This window comes from Cheilinus undulatus, linkage group 8 (assembly GCF_018320785.1).
Source record: "Cheilinus undulatus linkage group 8, ASM1832078v1, whole genome shotgun sequence".
NCBI lineage: Eukaryota > Metazoa > Chordata > Actinopteri > Labriformes > Labridae > Cheilinus > Cheilinus undulatus.
Window position 1 is genome coordinate 45,934,170 of NC_054872.1, and position 27,315 is coordinate 45,961,484.

At 39.0% G+C, this 27,315-nt stretch overlaps 1 protein-coding gene across 1 annotated transcript in view; it reads right to left on the reverse strand.

Moving 5' to 3' along the window:
- Window positions 1-26,181, reverse strand: part of dgkb (diacylglycerol kinase, beta) — a 119,774-nt gene extending 93,593 nt beyond the window's left edge. Inside the window, exons 1-5 of the mRNA XM_041793564.1 lie at window positions 26,077-26,181; window positions 25,617-25,737; window positions 12,920-13,062; window positions 4,167-4,243; window positions 253-273 (exon numbers count right to left, since the gene is read on the reverse strand). Coding sequence (XP_041649498.1) covers window positions 253-273; window positions 4,167-4,243; window positions 12,920-12,992 — 171 coding nt within the window. The 5' untranslated portion in view covers window positions 12,993-13,062; window positions 25,617-25,737; window positions 26,077-26,181. The remainder of the gene's footprint in view (window positions 1-252; window positions 274-4,166; window positions 4,244-12,919; window positions 13,063-25,616; window positions 25,738-26,076) is intronic.
- Window positions 26,182-27,315: the final 1,134 nt, after the last annotated feature.

A 27,315-nucleotide genomic window follows, 5' to 3' on the forward strand; every position in this document is an offset into this window, starting at 1 on the left:
AGATTGCTTGTTCTGCTGAATCTGGGACAAATTTTGCTCATAAACACACCTCAAGGAAGACATTTGTTATGAGTAATCCGTCCTTGTAAATGGTAGTCAGTCCTCCAGAAAGGCTTCTATTTTATTTAAACGGATTTCTAGTGCCTCAACAGCAATAAAGAAGGATAGATTATTCAGGGAGAAATAATGTTAACAGCATAAAATACACACCAAAAACAAGGTAAAAAGAGATGAACATGAGGTAACGGTTACCTGGTTGAGGATTTCCTGCTTCTAAACCAGCAGCATTGAGAAAAAAAAGAAGGAAATCAACATGATCACAGATATATTAGACTGACATTGGTTTCAAAAACTCAAATTTGACCAAGTGTATTTGTCCAGCTTCTTCTCAAAAATATCTCATTGCACTTCCATAAGCCACACTGACTGGTTTAACAAGCTTTAACTATGACTGTACACATTTTTAACAGTATATATTATTTTCTATTCTGTTATTTAATGTTATTTCATCTGCTGCTTTACTGACTGCTTCCAACGAGATTCCGTTGTATTGTCTTAGCAGTGCAATGATAATAAAGCTTCTTCTTAACTGACAGGTTAAAAAAAAAAATTTTTTTTCAAGATAGAACTTAAGATGCCACCTGGTGGTTTTTGGATACAACTTTGCAAGCTACATGATTGCTAGAAGGATGGCTGCACTTTTACCACTGACTTCCAAAAGCTAATCACTACATCCCAAAGTCAGAGTGGACATTTGTGCAAAATTTTGGCCAAATCCCTCACAGCTCTCTTGTTCCAAAGCAAGAAATAAAATCCAGCTTATGAACTTCCCACTTGATCGACAACCATAAAATCAAATAAGTTAATCCTGGTGTCAAAGTGGACATTTATGAAAAATATAAAGAAAAGGAAATCACTTAAAGCATTCCAGAGCTTTCAAGTTTATAAGCAATAGATGAACATATGACTAAAGGACACTGACCTTTGACTCATGGGCTCAAAATGTAAACAGTTTATCCTAGGGTCTGATTGGACATTTGTGCCAAATTGGAAGAAAATCCTTTACAGTGTTCCTGATATTTTGCTGCTTAACACTGAGGGATGAACATGAGGCTCAGTGAGCCTGACTTGTGTCCTCAGACTTCCAGAATCAAATTAATTTCTCTCAAAGTGAAGGCCCTTTCACACTAAACAAGTTTATTTTGTTTTTCGTGCAAATTATTTTTTTTCAAGCATGTAGCAACTCAATGCAAGCTTTGACAGAAGTAGCATAATTTTGCCATGCAAATTTGCGGCTGAAATTTTTTTCAAACCATATTCACAAAAGTTTTGCAACAACAACCACACATCTGACCAATCAAAACACTCATTGTTGCAGATGGTAGAAGAGTTTTGAGGCAGGCTTCTCCTCTTCTCTCCTTTCCATATGATATTTTTGTTTGTAGCAGGTGAGAAGTTATTTTAGTCTTTAATCTGATATCATGTAGCCTGGTAAAAGAGGGAGGACCTCATTCAAGTAATACATCTAACACCAAAGTCTGCTCTTACCTCAGACATGCGGCTAATCACAAAGAGATGAGCCCACCTCTTAGCGAACTAGAGTCTGTCCTTAACATTATAAGTAACAAAATTTAATTAGAAGAATGAATGAAAAGTCGGTCCCTCCTCCCAGCCAACTTGGCTGGTAAGAAGAAGCAGCGCAGTAAATTAAATAGTAAAATAAAACAGCACTCATCCCCTACCTATGCGTAAAGGAACCTTTACACATGGACCGAAGGAGACAGAGACAGAAATCTCATCTTACCTTAAGCTCTAAATCTCAGTTTACCAGAGGAATGCATAAAAAACACACTGCAGACTTTCACAGCACAAATGTTTTTAGAATCTAAAGAATTTATTTAAAATCAAGTCACTCCTGATGTGAAGTAACCTTGCAAAGCAGATGGATACGCCCTTTTCCGTGTTTCTCACTGGTGAATCCATCTTGCAAAGCTCCCGTCTGAACCGTTTGGGCCCAGTTAGAAAGTGACAGAACCAATCAGCAATGAGGGGCAGTACTTTCGGGCACGATGGAGTTGTTACGTAAGCAAGCAGCGACAAGAGACCGGTGCAGATATGGCGGAAGACATTAGTGTGGATGCTGCTAAAGTGCCAGTTCTATCAGAACATGATGACATTTCTTTGCTGAAAGAACAACAAAGAACAGCACTGAGTTGTTTTCTTTTCAAAAACAACAAGTCGTGTACTGACATGTCTACAGTCCCCACTGTTCACATTATGCAGTTCTCTATGGAGTTTACTCCTTCAGTAGGGGTGTAGCTTGGTAGTGGCTACGTCATGTATTTTGTTGCTCTGATTGGCCCATAAAGATATGATAGACAGAACATTCATCCAACAACCTCCAAGTTGTTTTTCAAAGGCTCTGCCCTTTCCCAAACAGTGTCGATGTAAGGTTTTCCAGAGCTGGGCCAGGCTAGATGTGAAGGGATAGTTATGGAGAGTTATGACCTTTGACCTCTAAAATCCAGCCAATTCATTCTGCAGTCAAAGTGGTCATTTGTGTTTAGACTGAAGAAATTCCTCAAAATGTTCTTAAGATATCATGTTCAGGCTTAATGACCTTGATCATTGGAGTTAGAGTGGACATTTGTGGGAAGTTTGAAGACATTGCTTTAAGGGATATTGTGTTCACAGCCAACTAATTATCTTGAGTCTTACGTCCTAAGTCAGAGGTGACCTTGGTATACAGTTTGAAGAAAATCACTAAAAGGCTTGTTGAGATCTTTTCTTTTCAAGAACACCCTACATGGATAAATGGACCTACAAAAAGCCTATGCCTTTGAGTTTGGCGATAGCCAGGGGCATAAAAAAAATACAAAGAATAAAACAACTACTATTATTAAGTCAGCAAATTTTACCTGATGAGTGCCTTAAAAAAGATGCCACTAACTTATTTATCTCACTGTGAGACTCTCAATAAGTTAAGTTTGTTTGCTGCACTGGCAGCTGTTTTTACTGGCACACATGGGCTCCAGGAGGAAGCAGAACAACTCCGCAGAGCAGCACCAATTTAAAAGTAGAGCTAATAACAATTTAGGCCCTTATTTGTTTTGTTTTAAATCTTAAAATATGACGCCAATTGAGATGTGTAAGGTGAAGATGCTTAATGAGTGCACAACTGCTAAGATTTGAGACCCTACAGTATTAAAATTGTGATAAATGCTTAAGCTTTAGTAAACGGATTAACAATAACTAAACCACTTTATTTATCCTCACTGCACTGAGGGTTTCAAAGGTTTACCTGTGCAGATTGGAAGGAGGATGGTTGGTACTCTAAATTAAATCTATCATGACCTGAATCCAGAAAATAGTCATGCATGCACAGATGATAGAAACAGTTTAAAAACACTGGTTATTGAGCAGAAGTTCAGCTAAAATTTACATATCTGTACATATCTGTACTATATCTGTATTTTTTTGCACGTGCAATTGTTAGATTGAGTCAGAAAATATATATTTTATGTAAATTAGGGGAAATGAAGATTATTAAACCCTTTAAAAATCATCACGACTTCTAAGCGTGATCCAAAAATTATATATCATAAGATCGAGTTAATAAGATAGTATTACCGTCTAAATTTTTCATGCTGATTAGAATGTATAAAAGCATAAATACATCCATGCATGTTATTTTAATTTTGTCACATGATAAAAAAAACTGTTGAATTTTTTTAAATTCATGGTGTATTTATCTCCATATCCTAAGACTGCAACACTGAATTTCCCTTGATAACAAGTTAATTTGATTTTTTTTAAACTTGAACTATCATAGGAAAATCAGCGCTTTTATTCAAACGTAATGAGATAATTAAGTCAAGATTCAAAGAAAACAACTAAAATGTGTTTAAGTAAGAAGAGCTGAGTAAAATTAAATTTATGGATGCATATCTTCTTAGAGTTTCTGTAACAGTGTATAAAAATGGTCTTTTAAGTTAGAATGAAGAATGTGTAAAATACTCTACTGCAAAACACAGTGATTAGTGTTGTAATTTAACTAGATATTGTTTCTTATTTGTGTATAGAAGCAGACAGAAGAGTTTTTCCCCTTCTGGATTTAATAGGCTATAAACTCTGAGTTTATATAATACAGTATAAACTGAGCATACCTCCTCTGGATTGTATTTAGCCAACACTCCGTCTCCATGGAACTCCTGCAGCACATCCTTTAGCTTCTTTGTAGAGTCTGAGGAAACATAATGATGACCAGTTAGTGTTTTTGTGCTGGACTTATGTAATAATGTCACCTCATTGTATTTTAAGCAGAAGTTTGATGCTAAACATCTTTTGAAATAACCAACAGAAATAGTTTTAATCTTTCTTAAATACCAAAGTGACGAAAACAAGTCTGGAGGAAAGGGCACTGCCTGGTTGATGTAAAGCTACACAATTATTTAGGTCTTGCACATCCAAGGAAATAGAGCTTCAAAACTGATTTTTCTGGTGTGGATACAGGGATACTTAGTCTGCAGATATTTATGTCAGACCTCGTAAGAAGCAGCCTTGGCAAACAGGTCTGGGTGAGAAATTAAGTTGAAACGCACTTCAAATCTTTTGAACTGTTAAACATTACAGGAATATCATAAGTTATATTGGATCTCTCCAGATAAAAATGAAATTGATGCTTAAATGAAGCTTAGTGTTAGTTCATGCAGGACATGGTAGTCATACACACAGCTGTGATCAGCAGACGCCCAGCTGTCACAGCCAGTCATACCTATGTCTCTCAACAGAGAGGTGAATTTAAATATGATGTGCTTCTTGCTAACCCCTGCTTGCACTAATGCCAATGCACCATGCTGCTGGCAAAGCGTAACCTCCTCCACCCCAGCCTCCTCCTTTATAGCAGAAAGCTCGATGCACCCTCGTATTCAGATTCATGGTACTGTAGATAAACTGCTTTTGAACTAACCCTAATGTAATTAACACACATTTTCATAAATGTATCAGTCCATATGGGGGTTTCTAGTCATGTGCTCCCTGAAAAGTCAAAGCATGCTTGACTAACCCAGGGTGCATCTTTGGAGCAAAGCCTTCTCCCCACCAAGTAAAACTGTATATCCATTTTGCAATAAAATGGTTAAATGTATAATGAGAGTGTTCCTGACTGAAATCAAAAAAGGTTTAGAGACTGGGATCACAACCATTATGTTTCTTTCATTTATACCTGCTATATTTTTTCTTATTTAACCCATTTAGCTGTCCTTCACTGACATCTGTAGGTTTATCTGTAATGTTGGATGTGTGATGTGGATGTGGGTGAGCTGCAATTCCTTGCCAGCTTGGGATCAACATACATTTTCTGAATCTGAAATGGTTTAAAAACATCAAAACAGAAAAAATTGTCTGTAATTAAACTAATTAGTAGAGACAGGCTGTAAATGAATCTCGATGGACACTAACAGCAGATGCTGCTGGATAATTAAGATATAAGAAATGTGTTCAAATGAGTCATGTCTGGTATTTTACATCTGTTCAGCTTTGCTTTCAAACTCCTCTGAACAGTTTTCTGTTGGTTGTAACTTCATCCCACCTCTGTCACTAATGACTTTTGGTTCTCTAATCTTCTCACCATTAGTTGTGAGGGTTCCATCCAAATACAACACAAAAAATATAACCAAATTTTAGAAAATGCTAATTTGAGCCTGTTTCTGTCCACTGCTGTTATGCGAGTAGGAGTCAACAGGTTGAGCAGCAGGTGGTACTCATTTAAAAAATGAAAAACACAGCAGAAGAGGAGGGCTCAGAACAGCAGTGCATTTAAATTTAAAGCTTACAGGCCATCTTGGAAGCTTTGAAACGCTCTGTGCTGAACTTCAGACTATGTTGTACAGTAGTATGAAGCATTATCACCATTCAGATGTTATTATATTGTATACAGCTAGTTTAACTGGTTCCAAGTCTAAGCGCTTTCACACTTGGCCCTGTTGTTTTGAACCACACCACGGTGCGATTTTAAATTAGCAATCAAGTTACAGAGGATCTCAGGTAACAAGGAGTATTGCAACTGTCATGTAACTACGGACTTTTAGCGGTGAGTCACTAAGTCATGTAATTCATTACTTTTTCAGTAAATAGTAATGTAAAATGGATTACGTTTTCTGTGTTACTACCCCAACACTTAGTAGGGATTAAAACCTCACCTACCGACCATCTTTATTGGCATGCAGTTTACAGAAAGCCATTACAAAGCACAGTGATTATGTACGTGCAGATTGCCTGTCACATTCGGCAGTCACTGGTGATTTAAAATGGTCTTTCCTTCTCACGCTGATGATTGAAGCGTTGTGCTGCAGTAATCAGAAGACAGCCGTAATTTCATGTTTTACTGCTTCACTTTGAAAAGTGAAAGAATTCCCCCTCTGTGAAGCCGTTTCACTCTGCACAACAGCAACACCCTCATACAAAGAGGAGCTGTAATTGTTGTGAGGCCGATCTTAAGGGCCTGATGAGGCTCAAAGCTATTAAAATGTTATGAAAGTGTGCACGGCTCTCTTTAATGAGAAGGAGGGGAGGGAGACTGTAGGAGGGAGATGAAGGCACAGATGAGGAGGGAAGGTGATGCCCATTGTTGCCGCACAGAGAATGGGATATTTTATAACCTGTAGCTGCACAAAGAGATGGCAGCAGCTCGTTGAAACATGATTATCCGTCTAGTGTGCGCACACGCCTGCACGCAGACGTGACCACATACAGGGGCTCTTCAGGCCTCCTTTGCTGCTCTGCTTTTTTCTTCCCACGCTATTTTCATTTCAAGCTTAATTGTTACGCTTCACATCTCTGAAACAATTTAATTCAATGTACCCCTTCTTAGCTTCCAACAAAAAAATATTTGTAAAACACTGAAAACAAGAAGTAAAACCTTCTGGCTCCTTGGTGTAACATTACGCAGAAAGAGGAGGGGAGAGTTTATTGGAAATCTGACCTCCCTCTCTATAAACACCAACTCAATGAATGAAAATAAAACCATACTCAAGAGAAAAATCCTCCTACAATGAAAAAAACTGCAATGTTAGAAATGATAGGGGTGGTGATAGACAAGTAGTTATGTCTCTTCACCCAATGTACAGAGGCTGCTGTCCTCAAGGTGGATGCCCATGTGTCAAATCTGAGGTCTCTATCCTGCATGTCATTTCCCACTCTTCCCCCAATGCCTCTGACTCCACTGTCCTATACTGCTCAAATAAAAACAGAATACAGAAAAATAAACCTTTAAAAACTGTTTGGGGATATGTTACTGTGCCCTGACTTTGTGAGCATAATCGGACAGTATCAGATTATCTCAGGGGCGCAAACTAAGGCAAAAGGTGCAAATATTTGGGATTATATAGAAAATCTGTACATATCTATGATTTGTTATAGCATCACATTCGAACAGGTACACCCAATAAGTATTTTGAGAAGTATCAAGGAAAATTAGAAAACAATGTTGCCTGCAAATCAACAGTCAGACAGGGCACCAATTACAGTATTAAGATGAGGGACAAGGGGGAGGTAGAGCATCAGCCAAATATACTAGTAAGATGAGGAAGTAGGGGGTAGTAGAGCATCAGCCAAATACTAGTAAGATGAGGAACCAGAAGGAGGTAGAGCATCAGCCAAATGTAGTAGTAAGAAATGGGAGTAGGTGGATGTAGAGCATCAGCCAAATATAGTAGTGTGATAAGGGAGTAGGGGGAGCTAGAGCATCAACCAAATATAGTAGTGAGATTAGGGAGTAGGGGGAAGAGCATCAGCCAATTACAGTAGTAAGATGAAGGGCGTAGGGGGAGGTAGCGCATCAGCCAAATAAACTAGTAAGATGAGAGAGTAGGGGAGGTAGAGCATCAGCCAAATATAGTAGTAAGATGAGTGAGTAGGGGGAGGTAGAGCATCAGCAAACAATAGTAGTAAGATGAAGGAGTAAGGGGAGGTAGCGCATCAGCTAAATATAGTGGTAAGATGAGGAACTAGTTGGAGGTAGAGCATCAGCCAAATATAGTAGTGAGATGAGGTAGTAGGAGGAGGTTGAGCATCAGCCAAATATAGTAGTGAGATGAGGGAGTAGGGGGAGGTAGAGCATCAGCCAAATATAGTATTAAGATGAGGGAGCGGGGGGATGTACAGCATCAGAAAAAATCTACTAGTAAGATGAGGGAGTAGGGGGAGGAAGAGCATCAGCCAGTTACAGTAGTAAGATGAAAGCATAGGGGGAGGTAGAGCATCAGTCAAATATAGTAGTAAGATGAGCGAGTAGGGGGAGGTAGAGCATCAGCCAAATATAGTGAGGTGAGGTAGTAGGGGGAGGTAGCGCATCAGCCAAATACAGTAGTAAGATGAGTAACCAGGGGGAGGTAGAGCATCAGATAAAAATATTGTAGTAAGATCAAGGAGTATAGGAGGTAGAGCATCAGCCAAACATAGTACTAAGATATGGGAGTAGGAGGATGTAGAGCATCAGCCAAATATAGTAGTAAGATGAGGGAGTAGGGGGAGGTAGAGCATCAGCCAATTATAGTAGTAAGATGAGCGAGTAAGGGGAGGTAGAGCAAAAGCAAAAGGGGGGGGATGAAATCTAGCCAAAGTCAGGGCACCTCACCCTGTCGCTGTTTCCCACAGCCTCTTTCTAAGCTGCCTCATCAGACTTCTCTTCATCTTTCTATTTTCTCTTGTGTTTTGTGTCATTTTTTTCATGTGTAATGCTAGTACTAGGATTAGTTGTCTTGTTTGTCATGGCTTGCTTGTAGAGGCAATAGGTAGGTAGTATCCTCACTGTCGCCACCATGGATTTGTTGAAGATAGTGATGCAGTTTGGGCTGTGACGGTCATGTGGTAAAGTAGGTAAAATAAAGAATATCCCTGTGTTGGCATGGTGGGTAGGGAGAGCTACCATAGAGGGGGTTGGTTCCGTGGTGCTAAAGATCACTGCTCAGGCCTCTGGATGTGTTTTGGGACAAACTGAACAAAAAAAGCAAAGGGAGGTTCCCAGTTGACAAACCTGGGGAAGTGCTGTTCCATCAGTCTGCACGGTTAAACTGTGGGGGCCATGATCAAAGGCTTAAATGGCTTCAGAGATTTCTTCACTGAGTGCCTAAGCTTTGCATCCATCCATCCATCTATCTACACATCTATCAGTTTTTCTTGGCTGCTTCTTTGTAAATCATGTATTGTGTATTTCTATATTTCTATCAAACCAATAAAATATATTATTGCAGAACATAAACACCATTGTTTTAACATAAAAAGCCATTATAGAAAGATCAGGGGCATCCACAGAGTAAAAATAATGTTGTAACCAGGCACAGAGCAATTAGAGGGAGAAATGTCATTACCAATGAAACAGTGGCACAAAAGATCCTGGCTGAAAGCATTAATTATTAACATTCATACTTGGTGCTCTGAATAGCAAATTAAAGATTCAGCAGTTTAAATGCTTTGAATATGTTGTGTTAGAAGCTGAAAAAAGCCCATTAAATATGTCCCGAACTAAGAAAGCATGCAGGATTTATAAAAACATGACACCTAACAACTAAACCTCATGTTATTGTTAGTTTCACTGTTTGTGTTCTTACAAATGATACACGATGACTTGTGGAGTCTGTCCAGTTTGTGTGTGTTGTGCACAGCATCTTGAGGTCAGCTTGCCAGGTGCCGTCATTTTTTTCCATCCCCAGTATCCCTTCATATGATGTGTCAACATATTGGAGAGTAATATAATCTGCAGACATCCAGAGATCAGCGTGGAGAGCGGGGAGCTGTTTGGCGGTCAGAGAATGAATCATTCAGAGCTAAAACGCCACCAAACAGATTAAATGCTCCAGCAGCTCAAAGCTCTCTACATCAGCAAGATGAACATGCAGGCAGCTATTACAGCGTCAGAATTTTTATCATTAAACACAAGGGATGTTTGAGATTAACCACAGCAGGCTGAATCAAAGTGCAGTTTATGGCAGACGGAGGAACACTCCGCTTTTCTTGGCTTGGTGGTTTGATGGTATCAGAGAGAACATGTCTCCATCTGTGAGAGAGAAAATCAATCAGCCTCTGACTCCAAGGACAACTTTAGGAAACCACTATTAAGTGGAGGGAGTATTTGCATCAGGTCAAAACTCCACATTAGATGACAGGCTGGTAATGATCAGGGCCCGGCTGTCCAAAGGTAATCCAGCAGGATTAAAGATATCAGATAGGATTAAACCCTGTAATCGGGTTGAAAAAAAATGATTGGAAGAAATCCAATCTTGATTTTTCTTGGATAAACTTTTTTTTTTTTTTTTGGAAAGGATTTCAAATATTTTGATCCACAAATGAGGATCTAGAGGTTCTGGAAAGTTTATCTGGGTTAGTCTTTTAAATCGTCTTTGTTTTGGTTGATTTATGGTTGAATTTGATGAATTTTTATAGCTTTTGATGTGTGATATAATTTAAATTAGGGCTGAATGATTTGAGAAAAAAAATCTGCATTTGCATTTGCAGGCTGATTATTTCAGCCTGATGTTACACTTGAAATAAACTATTTATTTTTCTCCAGTAATCTACACTCAGTATACCATAATGACAAAACAGAATTTTGGATTTTTTCCCAATTTATTAGAAATAAAAAATGAACTATCACATTGGCAAAAGTGTTAAGACCCTTTTAAACACCACTTGAAATTTAGGTCAGGGGCCTCCCATTTCTCGGGATTGTTGCCGTCTACCTGTAGTAAATTACATTGGTTGGACATGAATTGGAAAGGCACACACCTCTCTATACAAGAACTCACAACTGACAATCCATATCAGAGCAAAACCAAACCATGAGGTCAAAGCAACTACCTGCGGAGCTCAGAGACAGGATTGTTGCAGGGCACAGATCTGGGGAAGGCTACAAAGAAAAATACTTCTGCACTAAAGGTCTCCAAGAGCACAGTGGCCTCCATCATTCTCAAACAGAAGAAGTTAGGTACAACTAGGACTCTTCCAAGAGCTGGTTGCCTGGCCACACTGAGTGATTGGAAGAGAAAGGCCTTTGTCAGAGATGTGACCAAGAACTTGATGGTCACTCTGACTGAGCTCCAGAGATCCTGTGTGGACATGGGACAAAGATCCAGAAAGACAACCATCCTTACAGCTCTCCACTAATCAAGTCTAGGGCCCCTCCTGAGATCTCTGGCAACAGCCTAGGGGGTCCCTGACCCAAGGTTGGGAACACTAGCCTAGATGAATTGACTCTTTAAAGAGTTGAACTAAAACTTGTGGATCAATACTGTCAAATAACTCTAACACTGAAGACCATTTCACTCCGACTGAAGTTAAAATCAATTCTGAAATGTTTAATCCCGAGATATCAACACTCCAGTTTTGGTCGTGCACAACATCTGTTTATGGATGTGATGTGGAAGCATGCTCTAGCTATGTGCTACTACTATGTTGGTCAACAGAGGTGGAAAATGTGCAAGAGTATTGTACCTAAGTAAAAGTTCAATCACTCTGGTTAAAAATTACTTAAGTAGAAGTAAAAGTATGATTTCAAAATGTACTCAAAAAGCACAAGTACTGAAAAACACTCACAGTAGTTGGAGCAAATGCAATCAGTTCCTTGCCACTCGTGAACAATACCCAAGGTAGACTAGGTAGTTTATGACTATGCATGACCTGTAAAAAGAAAGTTGGGACAACTCAAGTCCCCAACTCTAAAAATGAGTTTGGGTTTATACAATCTCAGAAACTTTCAGCATTCATCAACTATCATTAGCTGGTAGACGCTTTATGTCTCTGGGAGCAAAGGGGAATTTCTCTTTGGCTGCAGCAAATCTACAGGTTAGCATGAAACAACGTCCCAGCAAGATTTCCTTTATGTCTGTAATGTCTAGGCTGTCTTTTTACTTTTCTATGGAGAAATGCCGTTCATCTGGTTAGTCCAAGTTCCAGAGTAAAATAAAAAGCCCAACAAGAAAATAAAGATAGAAGGTGTATTTAAGTCTGCTGAAATGACAACATCATGATAAAGATTAGTAAAGACACAAGCTTTGTCAGGTCTGTCCTTGAAAAAAGAAAAAAGACTTTCAAATGTCATGTTTTTTTTAACAGAGGTTAGTTTGATCTTTCATGATGCGTAGGTAGTGAGGGACTCTAACCACTGATTGGTCGACAGATTTTTAGCTTTGTTTTCATGTAGATGTTTGTTTATAGAGAAAAATAATCAATAGGAATACCATCAATGGGAGCTTGTTTGTCAGCGCTGACATAATTCAACCTGTTTAATGTTGGCAACATGGAACATTTTATCTACATACACCATATCCTGTTGATATGTGATTGGTCTGCACAGCCCAGACTACAAATGTACCAAAAACAAAAACCAGAACACTAATCATTGAGGAAATGCCGACCCCTCTGTACAGTTTCTACATAATTTCTCATGTAGTTTTTGATGGTTTCTATCCATTTTTATAAATACAACTGATTATAACTATTGACAAGGGCAGCTTTAAGGACAACAGTTATGAAGCAGAAGTTATAAAACAAGCAAACAAACATGCTACCATAATAGAAACACACAATCTGTCACATTTCGCAATTTAAGGAACAATTTCTCTGAAATTAAGTGAATATAAGTAAGTAAGTAAATAAGTAAAGTAAATATAAGTAGGGTTTGTATTCCCTTTTTCCTTCGAATTACAACCTGAAAGTCAAAAAGTACCAGTAAAAGTTGAACAATCTTCACAGGAACTGAAGTCATTGAGGTGCTGAGTACTCTCAATGGCTGCCTGAGAGCATAATACCGCATGTCACCTGGTAAATTATCACTGTGCAGTTGTATCATCATCACACATTACAAGGACACACCTTAAGAAAACAGATAATCTCCTCATCACAGACAGAGAGCCTCTATACTCACACTGAGTGTACTCCTGCAGCAGGGCGAATTCAGCCGGGGTCAGAGTGACCCATTTATCCTGCACGCCACTCATTGTGTTCACACCTCTTCTCTCTGTCCACCGAGCATTCCCTGAGCGGCAGCACACAGCTGGGCGTCACACGCTGAAAAAAACAACAACAACACACATCACATCACCTGTCCTGTTAACAGCTGCACACGTCTCATCTTCTAGTGAAAATTACAAGCAGGTGTAGCAGAGCAAATGTGTAAATGATTGGACACAAAACTGAAGGGGCTTGTTTGCAATTACATTGTGTATGTGTCGCTTTAAGTTATTATATGAGGAAAACAGGTATTTTTGATGGCATATTCCCTGTTTTTCTGCCTGTCTTCAGCTGTCGTTGCTATCTAACATCTAAAACGTTCCTTTTATCTTGTGATTGCCTTGTTTTCTTTTCAATATTGTTTCAGCAGGCTGACATTTAAGGCACTGACATTCACATTTGTCAGCTTATGTGTGATAGAGCCAGTCTGTAAAGCCTTTGTTCGAAAATTGATTGAGACCTTTAAATAGAAAAAAACACAACGTTGAATCAATAGTAGAAGTGTAAAGAGAGGGGATGTAACGATGGAAACTGAAGACAAAGGATAATGACTATCGTATTTTTGAAGAGGATTTTTTTTATGTTCATATATCAGATGTATGCTGGATAGACTGCTTATCTTATTGCTGCATTCTCCAATGCTTTGATTCTTTAGTTTTTGAGTATTGAGTGTTCTAAACAAAACACTTTATTTACCAGAATTGGCTCAGTGTTTCCATTTATTCTTTATTAGAGTGTGTTTAAGGTTATATAAGCTTTTAACTTGTGCATCCTCTGTGCTGGTTTAAACCTCACGTAAAGCACCCTTGCATCCCTTGAAAGGGACCAAATAAATTAAGGCTAGTCTTCTTTTTATAATTAAATAAGACAACTTTTATCAGGGCTTTTCCCTGGCTGACAGCCCAGAAATTAAAACTGAATTAAAAGTAAAACCATTTAAACCATCACCGTGTGTTTAAGTATTTTTGAGCTTCCTTTCATATGGGCTTGGTATCTTAGTTTTTCTCCTACTGAACATCAATCTATATCTAAGTCCAAATCTATATCATTTATCTATATCATTGTTTGGCAGTTAATATGCTACTCTAAGTCGGAAAAAACACGAAGCATGCTACTCTACACGTTCCTTTCCTCTGTTTCATCATTATATTTCCTCATTCTTGTCTTCTCATTCTTGTCTCGGCCACATTTTAGAAACTCTAGAGATATCAGCAAACAGAACTACTGGCAGAATATCTAGGCCCCATGAAAAGATAAAACATTGGGCTCCGATGCCACAGCCTCACTCAATCTTGCCCCATTACACAAATGACCAAATAGTTTTAAATTAAGGTCAAAATGTACATTCTTCAACTCTTTTCACTACCACCAGGTTTGCATAATGCTGCTTTACAAATATCTTCATGCTAAAAAATGACTGCCATTAAAAAGCAACTTTATATGTTACTGGTTTACATAATGAAGCTAAGCGTTAGTTAATGCAGGACACAGTAGTCATACGCCCAGCTGTGATCAGCTGATGGCCAGCTGATCCCAATTTTCCCCTCCCAGCTCCCACAGCCAATCACAGCTCTTTCTCTAAACACAGTGTTGTATTTAAATACGACATACTTCTAACTACTCCCTGCTTGCATTAATGCTGATGTACCACGCTGCTGCTACTGCTGCTGGCAAAGTTTAACCTCCTCCACCCAAGCCTCCTCCTTTATAGCAGAAAGCTTGTTGCACCCTCATATTAGTTGCTTTTGAACTAATTTTATTGTTTTCAGTACACATTTCCATTAACACCTTCTCCGCCAAGTAAAACTGTATATTCACTTTGCAATAAAATGGTAAAATGTAGGACAAGAATGGTCCTGACTGAAATGAGAAAAAGAAACATGTTGGAGCCCTGTAATTGACGAGTTACTAGATATTCCACAGTCAACTGTGAGGGGGTTTTCACATTAGGCCCAGTTGTTTTGGTCATGACCCCAGTTTGCAACCACTGGGGTCATGACCTGAGTGAAGATTGTTTATGTTTTGACCCGGCAAAAAGTCCATCCTGCAGCCATGGATGATTTAAAATCACTTTTTAAGATGCCAACAACGTCGCTCTTCATATCTGCACATCTCCGTGCAGCTCAGAGGATTAAATGGGCTCGCGCTTTTTGAGGTGAAAGGAGACTTTTATTGCCTTCGAGACTTTTATTGCCTTCGCACCTCCTCTCACTGACTCCAACTTGTGTTCATCTGTAAGGTGAATCACAACAGACCATTCATTAATTGGATTCCAATGATTTCCGCCCTTTATTGAGGAAAAATGTGAACAAACTGCTGCTCCGTCAAAATTATTTTAGTTGAGTTGAGTTATTTTAGTTATTTGAGTTGAGCTGAGTGTGGTTGCATTCACATCTCATCCGAACCATGGCAGAGTCCACTTGAATCACGCCCAAGACCACCTCCCCAAGTGGGCCCAGGCCCGGTGCCTGGGCACGGTTCATTTGCATTCACACTACCAAAACGAACCGGACTTAGGGCGCTCGGATCCGGGACCAGGCCCCTAATGTGAAAGCACCCTAAGTGATATTAGAAAATGGAAGTGTTTAGGAACAACAGCAAGCCAGTCATGAAGCAGAAGAGTGTTGAGTGACTAATCATGCCTCTCTAAAAGCAAGGTCTATAAAGACCTTACACTTTTGGGATTTAATTGAACAGAAATTGTGAGCCAGGCCTTCTCGTCCAGCATCAGTGCCTACCCTTACCCAGCTCCACAAACCAATGGGCACAAATTCCCACGAAAACGGTTTACATCTTTTCTTGGAAGGCCTTCCAAGAGTGGAAACTGTTACAGCTACAAAATGGGGGCAAACTGGATATCAAAGTACAAGTATTTGAATACAATCTCATTACAGTCCCTGTTGATGTAATGGTCAGATCTCCAAATACTTTTGTCCATATAGTCTTTTTATAGTCTTTGTCCACATAGGATCACTTGAACTCTGATATGATGTTTTTGTTTATTTTTCTCAAAATCTAACACAATAAGGATATTTCCACAATGTCTGACTGTTCACTTTAACATCTCACTAGCTGAATGAGCTCGGTATATGTGTGCACTGACACAGCTGCAAGATTACCACCTGCACCATGCCAACCTGACACGCCAGAAAGACTGCTTCACATATCCATGTCATGGGATATATTTCAAAACCTATCTGGGCAACACCTCAAAGACAGTGCTTGAAAAGGGGAGTAAACTACATAACATGAGCTGTTATGCTGTGGTAGCTATTAGCTCGGATGTAGCTGTAGGAAAGTGGGAGTTTAATAGGAACTGTACTTCTTTTCTTTTTAAAACAAGAGCAAAGAGCAAGACCGAAAGCTTGTCCCCGCCTTGGCATACATTTTGTTCATGAAGAAGCTCACCCAATAACAATTTAAGGCATCAGTAGCCTGTCTGCTCAAGAGTAGCACAGTGGCCCGTCGTGAATGTGATAGACAAAAAGTCCTCCCCTTCGTAAACACTTTCTGTGGGAGCTTTTCCAGATGAATCCTAACATTTCTCCAATTGATATTTGAAACAGTAGATCTGGCGTGTCAGGTGATATCGAAACTGCTAAAAGTTTAAAAAGAACTACATTTATTTATAAGAAAGGCTTGTGAGTGAAAAATAAGTCCATCAAAAATTTTAGGAAAAGAAATCCCATAGCAAAACATTGCTAAATTATTTTAGACATTGTGAAGCTGCTTGCCAGCAATATTTAGTAATGAACCAAAACAACTTATGATGGTCTGTTTTTCCTATTTTGTTGTCATTGTTGTTTAATTTTGACTAGCACCATATGAAAGTTAAAATTTTGGTGTCATTAGTGTCTGAATCATTTTAAATTTTACCTTTTTGTCAATCATTTTTGTACTCTGATGTAAAGCGTTTTGAATTTCAATTGAATTTGTTTCAATGGTTCTATATAAATAAAGTTTGATTGTTTGATTACTAGTAAAAAAAAAAAAAAAACAGAATTTTGCTTAAGATGCTTAAAATTTTCCACTGCAGTTTAACCCCTTAAAGCCTGTTGTATCATATTTGATCAAGTGGATAATCAGTTACCAGAAAAACCTAATGTATCAAATGAGATACAAAAATATATATATTAAATTTTATGGAAATTTTGATTTTTTTTGGATTTCAGTAAAAAGAGAAATAAACATTTCAGTTTCAAAAAATTTGAATTTTCTGGCTATAATTTGTGTTTTCAGGCTTTAATGGGTTAATTTCAACAACAAATATGATAAAACATTGTGAAATGTACACCTTGTACTATCTGGATAATTTTCAAGCATTTAAGAGTTTTTTTTTTTTTTCAATATATTTTTAAAGATTTAAGAACTAAGATTATATCCAGTAGGGCTCCTTCCTCCACCGGCCCTGTGTAGTCTTACTTTTCTCCCTACTACGACACATATGTGAGTGAATATTTATGGTAGGGTTTTTTATTTGTTGGATTCAAATGAAAGTCACAGGTTTCTCAGTTTTTAATCAGCAACATAATACTACATTTGAAATGTCCCTGTACAACCTGGAAAAAGATTGATTTCCATTTATTCCTTTTAACATCTGACTTTTAAAAGTTTTCTCTTTTTCTTATGTTAAAGTCACAGCTCAGTCTCATTGTTATGTTATCTGTAAGTGATAAAAAAGTGTACTGCCAGCTCTAATGTTCAGGCTGAAGAGGGGTATCATAAAAGGATTCAAAGCTGAGCTGGTGCTGCTTTACAGATGACCTTGCTTCACTCTGGCTGGCTGTTAGGATGATAAGATCGAGCTCAAGCTTTATCTACATTTGAACACTGAATGAATCCAAATTTCTTGTTTTTCATTAGCAACATCATGCATTATCGTTGTTTCTGCAGAAAAACCTCACAACTTCATTTTAAAGTCAGCAATGACAGAAGAGTCATAGTGAGACAACGTGAGACCCCTGCATGCATTCTTTTTCTCTGGTTAATCATTATAAACCTATTTTATAAAGCCAACGTAAAGATTAGAGCCAGACCGATATGGGATTTTTGGGGCCGATGCCGATGCCAATATTGGGGGCTAAAAAAAGCAGATATCCGACATATCGGCCGATATCCAATATATTGAACGATAATCGATATATTGGTTGATATATGAAATAAGAACATTGATATGCACAGCATATACACTGTACATGAACACAAATGTGGACATGTGATTTAAAAGTTGCACTTATCTTTGTTCATTTCACAAAGATGCAACTTAGACAACATTGAAATGCTGTATAATAGTCTTATATTTGATAATGGTGGACATGGGAATTAACAGTTGCATTCATCATTGTTTATTTCACAAAGATGCAACTTAACATTAAAACGCTGTATAATAGTCTTATATTAGATAATGGTGGACATGGGAATTGACAGTTGCATTTATCATTGTTTATTTCACAAAGATGCAACTTAGACGATGTTAAAACGCTGTAATACGCTGTCTAAAACGTATGTGAAAAAACAAGCATGCTCTCCTTGACGTGCTCTAACAGTGTGTTTCCACGAGGATGTTATTTTCATGGGGCACAAAAGTGTAATGTTACACTGTTTAATAAAGTCACAGCTTACCATGGAGTAAAAAAGAAAATGCAGTTTCTCTCGCTGTTTCTCTGGTCCAGTCCTCTTCTCTGCTGCAACTGAGTGAATCCGACTGCAGCTGAGAGGGACTGATGCGCGAGATCTGGGCTGCCTGTCATTGCTTAGGGATGGGGAGGGGCCCACAGCAGCACCCGCAGCAAAGTCGCTAAGTTGGCAAAACTGAGTTGGGGAGAGGTGCTGCTGCACTCTTGTGTGTAAGGGAAAGGGGCCAGGCATTCAGACTGACTTCAGCAGGGACACACAGCAGAGCGACCGAATCCCAGCGCAGCAATAAAGTTAATATATGAGCTACATATTGGCTGATGTTGATTAATCTGTGATACACTATAATTGGCCCGCCGATCAATCGGTTGGGCTCTAGTGAAGATTAATGAGGAAAGACAACTTTCAGGCATAAAACAGTACAGAGGAAGACTAACTGGCTTCGTGTGTGCTGAAGGCCGATGTGTGAACTCTGCTGTAAAGTCATACGTAAATGAACTGCAGCCTGTTGCCTGAGTTTCATAGTGCTGAAAGCAGGTGATTAGGGTGTTCTGTGGTACTGGGATAGATACTACTCTCCCTGTTCAAAGCCACTGGACTATTAGATCTATTAGATCTATTAGATATAGGTTTTGAAACTACCATTCAAAGGCCGACATGTTATATATAGCTACTTAAAAGCCTCTGGTATGCAAATCCACAAAACTAACATATAGCTAACTATGATATTTATGGTCAAATATACATTCCATTAGCCTTCTTAGTATTAGAATCAAACTTCAATCTATTTAAAAGTATTGTCCAACAAATTCTCAAAACACTTCTAAGATTTCCTGTCAAGTGGGTGGGTTCTTTTCCAAGATTTATGACAATGCAAAATTTCCCCACCCACACAAGTGCGATAAAACTGCTCTTCTCGCTGATTCTGCCCCTCTGAGTTTAAGCTAATTTCAGTCTACACTGCCTTTAGCAAGCTTATGTACCATCATGCTGTCCATCTATCTATCTCCTCTCTGTCTCTCTCTCGGCTATTTGCTATGTCATGCTCATGTGTGTATCTATACTGCATATCCACAGGTGAAGAGCAGCTTGCCACTCCATTCAAACTGCAGTGGATTCAGAGAAACAGCAGGATGTGTTTTGCTAAATCGTTGCAGAGTCATAAAAAGGCACTCCTGCATATGCTGCACTCATATCCCCCTGAACCGGTCCACCAGTTTTGCCCAAAGAGCTCCAGGCTCTGTCAAACGTTTTTGCATTTCACCCAAAACGGCCCTGCTCACAGCTCTTTAGCCTCTCTATCAAGGACTGCACTGACCAAAATATAACATGGACGTTTTTCTTTGAAAAAGTGAGATTGTCTTATTTGGAGTGAAGGCTTTTAAATGCCAGCGAACACTCACAACAATACTCAAAGCCATTTATCCATAAAACAGCGCTACTGTTCATGACAAGCAGTCAATCACAGCTGAGGCATCAGTGTCTGACTATAACTGTCTGGCTATCTGGTATATGGCACAACAAAAACATGATTGAAACTTTCAAAATGTAAGTTGATTTGGCACATACAGAAAGAGGAGAAGGATGTGACATGCCACTGTATGAATAAGGAGAGGAGAAGGAGGAGTCATCTGTAGATATGAGAACTGTCTGAGACAGAAAAAAGGTTTCAGATGAATCAAAAGATTTTGGTTGTGTATTTAGGTAATCATGATAATGTAGAACTCGGCGATCCATTTATCAATTAAAATGTGAGTTGATGCACCCATGTAGTCCAGAGAAATAGGCTAAACTACCAACATAAGTGGTTTTAAAATACAATTTTCTTATAGTGCTGATGTTTAATTCTGTTTTATATGGGTGTTAAAATGCACTGTATGTGAATTCCACTGCCAGGGGGCTCTCAATCAAAAACATAAAAAAGGACAGTCTGGTAGTTGTTTTGGGTCTTTATTCACAATGTTCAGGACTTAGTAGTTGGCCTCTTCAAATGTATGGCGCCCTAGGTAATCACCTTTATCTGATGGTAAATTTGGGTATTTTACCGATATTTAATGTATACTGCTGATATTAGGGGTGTAAAGATAATCTTATATGGATTGGCTAACCGATCTTGATGTCAGCGCATCAGTGCATCAGTCCACAGAGCCCTGGATCGGTAAAAATGCAGCACGAACCGGTCTTTGGACTGGTTTTAATGTTAGAGATCGGTTCATTTAGGCTCTGCTGCTTGTTTTCATAGCCCGTTTCGCCATGCTGGGGCTCAGCGTCTACAATCTTGTGTGACCCGCAGTGACCTTTTATCTTTAAACAAGAGTTCCGTTTGCCGTAGGTGCTCGCTAGGTAGCTGGATGTGTTTTACCAGTTGTCACCTAAATGTCTTTCAGTTGCAGTTCTGCACCTCGGGAAAAAGTCATGTGGACTTTATATATAGGAAGGATAACCTTAAAAACGTCTGCCCTTATGTACACTAGGGAGAAAAGCGATTAAGAACTACAGCAGCTCTTAAATCTCACCTGTTGAGAAGGAAGAGCTAAAGTTTAGCTAAGATGCTAACGCTAAACGCAGCACAAACAGACCCGAACATAAACACTTTTCTGAGTTAAAACTCAGAGAAGTCTTCAGTTATCAACGTAACAATAGTCCCTTTATTCACGGGGTTTACAACCGCAACGTGTTGTTGGGAGTGATTGATTTGGTGGCATAATCAATACATCTGAGCCCACTGATATGATATTAAACAGAGGACTTCACTGAGCTGGAGATCAGCTGTTCTCCAGTAAATTAATCCAAGAATGAAAACAATCAAGAAGGGTCGAATACACAGAAAAAGGAAATAATGATGTTTTTGCAACATGCAGACTGAAAACTCACATTAAGAGGAATTATGAAAGGAGAAACATGTATAGAAAGCTGTTTTAATTTGACAGTTTTCAATATTATTTTAATCCCTTGTTCTCCTGTACTAGCAGACACACAGAGCTCTGTCTATACAAATCTCCTTGTGACTTTGAATTCATTTAAATTTGTGCTTCTTGGAAAAATTTGATATTTAGTTTGTACTGTTAATGGGATTAATAATGCTAAGGAAGTTACAAGTACAGAGGGACGAACATGTACCAGTAAAAACTCATGTTAATATTTATCTCTCAATTTAATGTCAAAGTAAGACACCTGGATGTGATGAAAACTTTCTTAAACATAATTTCAGAAAGTTAGCACAAGAGGCCTGGCATTTAGTCTGTTTTATAAATAAGATCAAATTAACTTAGATTATAATAAAATTAGCTTGTTTTACCCTTTTTTGCTAAGTTTTGTTAAAGCAGAAAGTTATAATCAGATTGTATCTGATCAAACTGGACCAAATCGAATCGAATCAGACCGGACTGAATCGTTCTGTACTGGAATCATAGTCAGTGAATTAAGATTTGAATCGAATTGTCTTGAGGAGAGATTCACATGTAATTAAGGGGAAATTTCTGGATGAAATTTGTGTTGATATTCTGGGGGAATTTCTGGGGAATTTAGAAAATTAATGGCCTTTTTTTTTTTAAAGAAATTGTATTTAAATCTTTAGGTTTTTTGCCACTGAAATGTCTGGGAGTATTTGAGAATTTTTTAAATATAATTTTGTTGAAAGACTTTTCACATTAATGTTTGGCAATGTCTTGGAAATGTCTTTTGGGAAAAACTACTTTCTTCGACTTATCAGGTCTCATTTATCCCAAATAAGTAGGTAAAATTCCAAATGCATTTCTAACAAAGCTTTGGATTAAAAGTTATGATCTGCCATTTTAATTCTTTTAGATCTCAGTGCAGCTTTTGATACCGTTGATCACAATATTTTAATAGAACGTCTTAGAAACTGGGTGGGCATCAGGGACACTGCACTTAGCTGGTGTTATTCTTATCTTTTACAGCGAACCTTTGCGGTCACCATAGATAACTCCTCCTCCTCTACCTCTACCCTTACCTGTGGTGTACCGCAAGGTTCGGTTTTAGGCCCCATTTTATTTTCTATTTATATGCTGCCCCTTGGTCAAATAATCCAGACTCATGAAGTCTCCTTTCACTGCTACGCAGATGACACACAGATATACCTGCCCCTGAGACCTGAGGATCCTAGAAGCCTAGCTGCTGTAAAAGACTGCCTGTTTGATATTAACCGTTGGATGGCCCAGAACTTTCTTCAACTAAACACCTGCAAATCTGAAATAATCATGTTCAATTTACAAAATTCCTCAAACATAATGAATAACAGCCTTGGTTCATTTTCATCAAATATCAAATCAACAGCCAGAAATCTCAGAGTTCCGTTTGATTCTAACCTCACCTTTGCAGCTCATATCAATAAAATCAGTCATGCTTCTTTCACTTACGCAGCATCTCCAAATTAAAACCCATCCTCTCCCAGTCAGACATGGAAAAAGTCATCCACGGCCTCATTTTCTCCCGTCTAGATTACTGCAACTCACTTCTCTCTGGTATTAACCAAAAATCTCTCTCCCGCCTCCAACTTGTCCAGAATGCAGCAGCTGGGCTTCTAACCGGTTTTAACAGACGACATCACATCACCCCCATTTTAGTGTCTCTACATTGGCTTCCAGTTAGTTTTAGAATTGATTTAAAGATTTTACTCATTACATTTAAAGCACTAAAGGGTCTGGCACCAGTTTATGTTACAGAACTTTTAACCCCTTATGAGCCAGCCCGCACCCTGAGATCCTCCGGTGGGGGCCTCCTGGTTGTTCCAAAGTCGAGACTTGTAAGTAAAGGTGACAGGGCCTCCTCCATCAGGGCCCCTCGACTTTGGAATGACCTCCCCAAGGAACTAAAGCATACAGAAATAGTCACTGCTTTTAAATCACTTCTTAAAACTCATTTTTATATACTTTCTTTTATGTGATGTTGTCTTCTCACTCATTCCTATTCCTTCAGTCATCGTTTTACCCTTTATCTCCACTTTTGTTACATTACACCTATTTTTGCTGTTTTACTGTTATTATTGTTACTATTAATTCTTTACTACTTCTGATTTTTAGCTTATTTAGTACCTTTTACTCTTCTTATTCATGTTTTAATATCTCTTACTCCTCTTACTGTTTGGATTTTCTATATTAATGATCTTGAGTTTTTAATTTAGGCAGTTCTTACTGGTTTTAGCTTCTACCTTTGATGCTTGTATCATTTTAGCGTTTTCACTCCGAACATATTCTTTTACACTTATTCTTCCTTTACAGCTTTACTTCTCTTAATGTTTTAGTTCTTATTGCTTCTCTTTTACTTGCCTTTTAAAACTTCAGTCCCCTTGGTCTCAGGTTCTGTGGTTGGGTTCCTGTGTTGGCCGGGTACCCGTGGGTTCTTATGATGTCTTGTTTTAATGATGTCCCAGGATGTCTCAGCTCAAGTGTAGTCATGTGATACATATCAAAGCTCTTATGACTTCCATGGATTTGTATTTCTAATAATGTCTCAGTAATATTGTTGTTTGGGCTGAACCTATAGTTTGGTTTTTATCTTGTTTAGGTTCTCTCCCCTTGAGTGTTCTTTTGTCTTTGTTGTTGTGTTTTGTTGTCTTGCTGCTTTGTTTTTCTGAGTGAGAAAGCACTTTGTAAAACCTTGTTTTTAAAAGTGCTATATAAATAAAGTTATTATCATTATTATTATTATTAATATTAATATTTATGTAATTCCAACATCATGCACCCTAAAGTCAAGTTCCCAGAGGCTTTAAAGTTTTTGTTTTTTATTCTTTGGAAAAGGAAAAGAGCACCATTAATACTATTAAATAGAAAGAGAGGCTACAAAGTATTGTTTGACCAGTGAATACAGGTGCCTGAAATTTTAGTTGTTTTCATCTGCTGTTTGTTGAGATTTTACGTCTCAATTTGAATATTTCTGACAAAATAAAGGCTAAAAATGTAACTGTGTGCAAAGTTAACCTTATCTGTAGCAGAAGATGGCAGCGTGCGTCAGTTAAATGTGTTACTTGATGAAGCAAAGATTTAAAAGATCTTCATATCGGTATACTAATTAACCAGGTAAACTAAAACGAATGTCTCTGAGATCTTCACTGATTAGCACAACCTTAGAACTCTTCTGCTGACAATTACACAACCTTACTTTCAGTCTTGTTTGTACATACGCAGTAATTGGATGTTTGCGTAGGTGTCAGTCAGGCATCTGCGTGTGGGTTTCTGTGTGAGCGTTGCATCGCCACGGAAGCATTTGCTCCAATTACTGTGAGCTGAACCCTTTAGATCAACAAGTGGACGTGCTCATTCATGTGGAGGGAGGATGTGCGTGTAGAGAATATACATTGATGTTCTTTTAAGTGAGGTTTGCAAGAGTGCCTCCATGTGCGTGTGGTGCCACGTCAACTGCATTAGAATGACCATTATATAAACAAAAGCTGCATTAATTATTAAAGCAGAGTCACTGTTTTTGTTCATAAAAAAGCTGGAGTCGAGGCAATGTGCAGCCACCGGTGCTGCTGTGCTCACATGCTGGGTGCGTGGGAATCAGCCTCCCTCGCATAAACTTTGATCTGACGCTTGTGCTGGAAGTACAAACACTCTGCATCATCTTATTTAATGTTTCACACAGACAGAGAAAATGAAAGGGCTGATAGAGTGCAAAATCCCCTGAGAATGCCAACATAGTGATACCATCTGTGATATAGTAAAGATGTATGCAGCATGTTCCTGCTGTGCCCTGCAATGCAATCATCCTCTCCCTCTTTCTCTTTTTCTGCTGTTCTAACTGCAGTCTCATCCGGCTTCCTTTAAACAATAAAAGAAAAGACAATTTCCTTAAATGTCATCAGATCTCTTTCTTCAATCTTGGGTGGTGCAGGGAGGATGCTCAAGAGAAGATACAAGTCAAAGACGGAACAAGAAAGACACATGGTTCAGCATGGAGTGGTCACTGCGACACACAGCGACATGAATGAGATGTGAAATTAACACGCTGCTCACCTGCTGCAGAGCCTGAGTCAGAGAGAAGACAAGGAAGGGAGCCAGATGTTTCCAGATGGAGCTCCTCACTTACATTCCTGCCCTGTGTTTGTGCGTGTTTGTCCTCCTCTGGGTCTGTCAGCTGCAAGGAGAGAGAGGGTGATTGTAGGTAATTAGCTGGAGAGAGAGGGAATAAAGGAGGGAGCAGCAGCTCTCTCCGCTGCATGTCAATGTATGAGTATGTGGATGTTTGTGTCTCTCCAGCGGAGTCTGGTCAGAGAGAAAGAGAGAGAGAGAGAGAGAGAGAGAGAGAGAGAGAGAGAGAGAGAGAGAGAGAGAGAGAGAGCTGTGCCTGCAATGATCAGTTTCCACACTCCCGCCGCTCGCTCACGTCACATCCCTCCATCAACCCCCCTTCAATCGCTCCCCTCCCTCCCCTTAGAAAAAACCCTGAGGTCCTTTGCACTTCATGTTTTCTCACCCTCTCATTTCTCTCTTTACTCATCTCCTCCTCCCTCCTCCTCCTCCTTTCAAGCATATCTGCTCCGGTCACTGTGGCACGTATAAGCCAGCTCTATCTGCATTCAACATGACGGGCTGTGAGCGCAACAACCTGTGGGACACACTCTCCAGAGATGAAGACACGGCGATAAGGCAAATGATAAGAAATTGAGATTAATAGAGAAAGGATGAAGATGATGAAAGGGAGGAAAGAGATAAGCTAGAAATGAGGACAAAGAAGGATGGGATATGGGGATGCAGGGGACAAGAGGAAGTCACTACTCTGTACAATTCTATCAAGAAATAAGACAACATGTTCATAATACATTATTCTAGTATGTACTATGGGTGTGACTCTTGCATTTTCAAGGTAATTCAATTCAATTCTCAACTCACAGTCCTTTAAGTTCTTTACAGATGGCATCACATGGCAGCGGAGAACTCCCTCTGGGGACCAAGTAGTGATTTTTGAGTAAAGAAATGCTGTCAAACAGACCATTTTTTGAGCTGTTCGGGACCATGTCAAGCATTCAAAGTGAAAGTAGTGAAATACCCAAGAAAAAAGGTTCCATGTTATTTTTGTATTATCTCACAATGCAAATTAAAAAAGCCTCCATCGAAAGTCTGGACAAGCAGTGCCACACATCGCTCTTGTATTGTCTGTTACCAGAAAGAGGTCTGCTTTGGATCAGGAGTTCTACCATGGTTTAGCAGACTAAACTCTCATCTTACCCATATTTCCTCAGCTGATGTCGGCCCAGTCTCCCTCATTGTGATGGGAAATCCATCTCTTTTAAGAGCTGGTTGTCTGGCTCCCAAACAGCTCTTCATTGAGTAACAGTTTGGCTTTTTAAATGTGGATTAAATAATAAAATATGGATTCAAGGAAACTGGCACTCAAACAGGGACTGGCTACCAGGCTTTGCATTAAAAAGTTGTTTCAGAGCACAGACTCATTCGTGAACAGGGCATCTTTATTTGGTCTCTCACCCCACAAAGTTTATTCTGTTAACAGCAGGGATGTCCCGATCCCGGTCACATGTATCGGCTGATACTAAGCATTTTTAATTGATCTGCGATCTGCAGTTTGATCCGATCAGCCCAGGTGATCATTTACGTCAGTTGCCGTAAATGGAGCATAATTTACGACAGGCCATAAACGCGCCAGTAGCAACAAAGCAGCGGTAGCATATTAGCTTTCATGTGTTAAAAATGTCCG